Source organism: Aristolochia californica, unplaced genomic scaffold (genome assembly GCF_029961685.1).
Source record: "Aristolochia californica isolate CCGP_79_NKW_82.1479 unplaced genomic scaffold, dmAriCali1.0.hap1 SCAF_7, whole genome shotgun sequence".
Taxonomy (NCBI): domain Eukaryota; kingdom Viridiplantae; phylum Streptophyta; class Magnoliopsida; order Piperales; family Aristolochiaceae; genus Aristolochia; species Aristolochia californica.
The window spans coordinates 30,536,764-30,540,550 of NW_027182268.1; the positions used below are offsets into that span (position 1 = coordinate 30,536,764).

The 3,787-nt window shown below is 42.3% G+C and overlaps 1 protein-coding gene across 1 annotated transcript; it reads right to left on the minus strand.

Annotated features, from left to right (window-relative positions):
- Positions 1 to 478: 478 nt before the first annotated feature.
- On the minus strand, positions 479 to 1,078 carry LOC137937297 (uncharacterized mitochondrial protein AtMg00810-like). The gene has a single exon (XM_068782375.1). The coding sequence runs from the start codon at positions 1,076 to 1,078 to the stop codon at positions 479 to 481; it is 600 nt and encodes a 199-aa protein (XP_068638476.1).
- Positions 1,079 to 3,787: the final 2,709 nt, after the last annotated feature.

The window sequence follows — 3,787 nt, forward strand, 5'->3', positions numbered from 1 at the left end:
AGTGATCAAATTCCCGTTAGCAACGAGAACAACAAGGAGCTGGCTGTAAATCTCTTTGATTTCAGAGAGGTTTTTGTATTAACAAACTCTCATTCAAAAATTACGAAAAACGTCGGGTTTGAGAAATCCTATTCGAAAAGGAAGAGGAAGAGAGAATTTACAAGTATGCCCCTTTACATATACATATTTACATTAACACCCCCCCTCAAACTTATGAAGGGGCAAGTAACATAAGTTTGCCTATGAGATGATGAAAACGAGGAGCTGGATGCGATTTGGTGAAGACGTCCGCAAGTTGAGATGTGGAAGAAACATAGGGCAAGGTGAGAGAGCCTTGTAAGTAGTGATGCCGCACAAAGTGACGATCAATCTCAATATGCTTTGTACCCTCATGAAAAACCGGATTCTTGGCAATCTGAATGGCACTTTGATTATCACAAAACATAGGGGTAGTAGACAGTTGAGGAAAGCCAAGTTCTTAGAGTAAGCGGTGAAACCAAATTAACTCAGCAGTAGTGGTGGCCATAGCCCGATATTCTGCCTCGGCAGAAGAGCGAGAGACAACAGATTGTTTCTTACTCTTCCAAGCCACCAAAGAATTGCCAAGGAAGATACAATACCCAGTAGTAGATTTTTGATCTGTCGGATCACCAGCGCAATCAGCATCAGAATAACCAGTGAGAACCAAATCAGAGGTGGAAGACAAAAGTAAGCCATGATGTACAGTGCCACGTAAGTAGCATAAGATACGGAGAACGGCTGTCCAATGAGTGGTACAAGGGGCGGAAGCAGACTGACTAACCATATGAACAACATAGGTAATATCAGGACAGGTTACCATCAAGTAAACTAGGGACCCAACTACCTCTCTGTATCGGGTAACATCTGACAACAAGTCACCATCTGTAGGGCTAAGGCGATGATTGAGTTCAATCGGAGAATCCATAATCCAATCATCTGTCAATCCTGCATGACTGATCACTTCAGAGATGTATTTGGATTGAGACAAAATATAACCTTTAGGAGAATAGGCAACCTCAATACCCAAAAAATACTGTAAATATCCAAGATCCTTCATTTAAAAGAGAGAATGAAGTTGTTGTTTAAGGTCGGAAATGCCAGCTTCATCATCACCAGTCACAATCATATCATCAACATATAGAAGGACCACAATATGCCCCACAACGATTTTACGAATTAACACGGCAGAATCATAGTTGGAAGCAACAAAGCCAAGGCTGGTCAAAGAGGAACTGAACTTCGCAAACCAAGCGCGGGGAGCTTGTTTGAGACCATATAAAGCCCGTCGAAGGCGGCAAACATAACCAGTAGGATGAGGAAGACCTGGTGGTGGCCGCATATATACCTCCTTGGTCAAATCACCATTTAAAAAGGCATTTTTAACATCAATTTGATGAAGATGCCATTTTTGAACCGCTGCAATAGAAATCAAGGTGCGAATGGTCTTCCTTTGAGCAACTGGAGCAAAAGTCTCATCATAGTCAAGGCCTTTTGTTTGGGAGAATCCTTTTGCAAATAACCGAGCTTTGTATCGCTCAAGTGCACCATCAGATTGATTTTTGATTTTGAAAATCCATTTACAACCAATAGCATGCTTACCTGGAGGAAGTTGAACCAACTCCCAGGTACCTGTTTGGTGCAGGGCGGTGAGCTCATCATTAATAGCTTGTCGCCAATTTGCATCGGATACAGCTTCCTTGTATGACTTAGGCTCAACAAAAGAATGAATCTTAGGAAAAAATGTTCGATAGGGGGAAGAGAACACATAGGAAGATGGACTATACCTCTGAGGGGGACGGCGAACACGAGTGGAAATGCGAGGGGTGGCAAGATGCGGATAACCAGAGTCCAGAGAGTCGAGAGGGAGAGGCGCCATAGGAGAAGGTAAGTCAGTACCTGCATGTGACTGTTGTGAAGGAATAGTAGAGGAGACCTCCAAATGGAGGGGTGAATCAGTGGACGGATGGTGAATGATTAACTGGTCATCATGGAGCTCATCAGGCACAAATGGATCAATGTGTAACAATTCTGTATCATGCAAACCAGGAGTAGACAACGGAATCCGAAAGTAACAGAACTGTTCCAAAAACTTAACATTGCGAGAAACAAAGAGTCTACCAGACTCAGGATGATAACATCGGTATCCTTTTTTACCAAAACCATAACCTAGAAACACACTCAATGCAGATTTGGCAGACAATTTAATGCGACAGGAAGGGGGTAATAAAACAAAGCAGGCACAACCAAAGACTCGCAAGTGATCATAGGTAGGACGAACACCATACAACCGTTCAAAAGGAGAGATACTGCCAGAAAAAAATGACGGAATTCGATTAATCAAATAAGTGGCAGTATGAAGGGCTTCCCCCCAAAATTCAGAAGGGACAGAGGCATGGAGGAGTAAAGAGCGAGCGGTTTCAATAAGATGACGATGTTTACGTTGTGCAACACCATTCTGTTGAGGTGTATAAGGACAAGACAACTGATGAATAGTGCCCTCAGACTTCAGAAAATCATTCAATAAGGATGACATATATTCACCACCCAAATCAGAGCAAAAAAATTTAATGTGAGTGGAAAAATGGGTTCGCACCATAGCACAAAATTGAACATAAATAGAATAGAAGTCTGATTTTCGATGCATAAGAAATATCCAAGAGAAACGAGTAAAATCATTGACAATCAATGCATAATAGCGAGCCCCACCTTTGGTGGATATAGGTGCGGGTCCCCAAACATCAGAGTGAACAAGATCAAAGGGAGAGGAAGTAACTGAGTGACTCAATGTAAAGGGTAAATGACATTGTTTGCCAAGATTACAACCAACACAATCACGAAGAGGGGAAGATTTAATAGTGGAATCTAACATATTGTGTTTGATCATAAACTGTAAACGAGAAGCAAAAACATGTCCTAAACGAGTATGCCATAAGTAAAAAGAGCTATCTACAGAAAGTAAATCTTGCAACATGGATTGAACTAAAAAACTAGACACCTGTAGAGATACTGGCAATTTCAAATCATCAAGAAAGTAAAGACCACCTTCTCTATGGCCTATCCCAATCTGCCTCCCGGACTGGCGATCCTGTATAAGACAATGATCAGAAGCAAAGGTAATGGTGAGACCTAAATTAGTAAGTTTGCCAATTGAAAGAAGGTTAACAACTAGATGGGGAACATAGAAAACATCAGACAAAGACCAAGTAGGGTGGGTGACAGTTCCAACCGAGGCTAGTGGCATGGTAGAGCCATTAGCAGCTTGGATGTTAACTGGGTGAGAAGGCTTAACACAATCATGTAAAAGAGACAAGTGGGGTGTCATATGGTGTGTGGCTTCAGAATCTAAGATCCATTTATGAGTGTCACTGGAGCTAGCCAAACAAGACATACATGTATGAGATGCAAATTGAGTACTGAGAGCAGACGACTTGCCAAGAATGCGAGTGAGCTCGACTGCTAATGATGAGAGATAAGATGTAGAATCACTGCTGGTGGGAGCTGGGGCAGAAGAGGCATCTGAACAATCCAAAGATCCAATGGCAGCAGATGGACGAAAACCTCTATGCGGAGGTGGACGACTGAAGGGATGATGTGGTGCAAATTTGAAATGGCCTTGATTGTGACGACTAGAGGCATGATGTTGTGAAGGTTTGAAATTGCCTTGAGTTTTATTGTTGCTTTGCAATGAGGGACACTGGTGTTTCCAATGACCTTTACCATGACAATAGGAACATTCATCTTGTGGAACTGGCACTTTTGGCTTCCC

Coding starts and splice junctions, on each gene's coding strand:
- LOC137937297 (XM_068782375.1), bottom strand. CDS start 1,078: ATGAAGGATCTTGGATATTTACAGTATTTTTTGGGTATTGAGGTTGCC.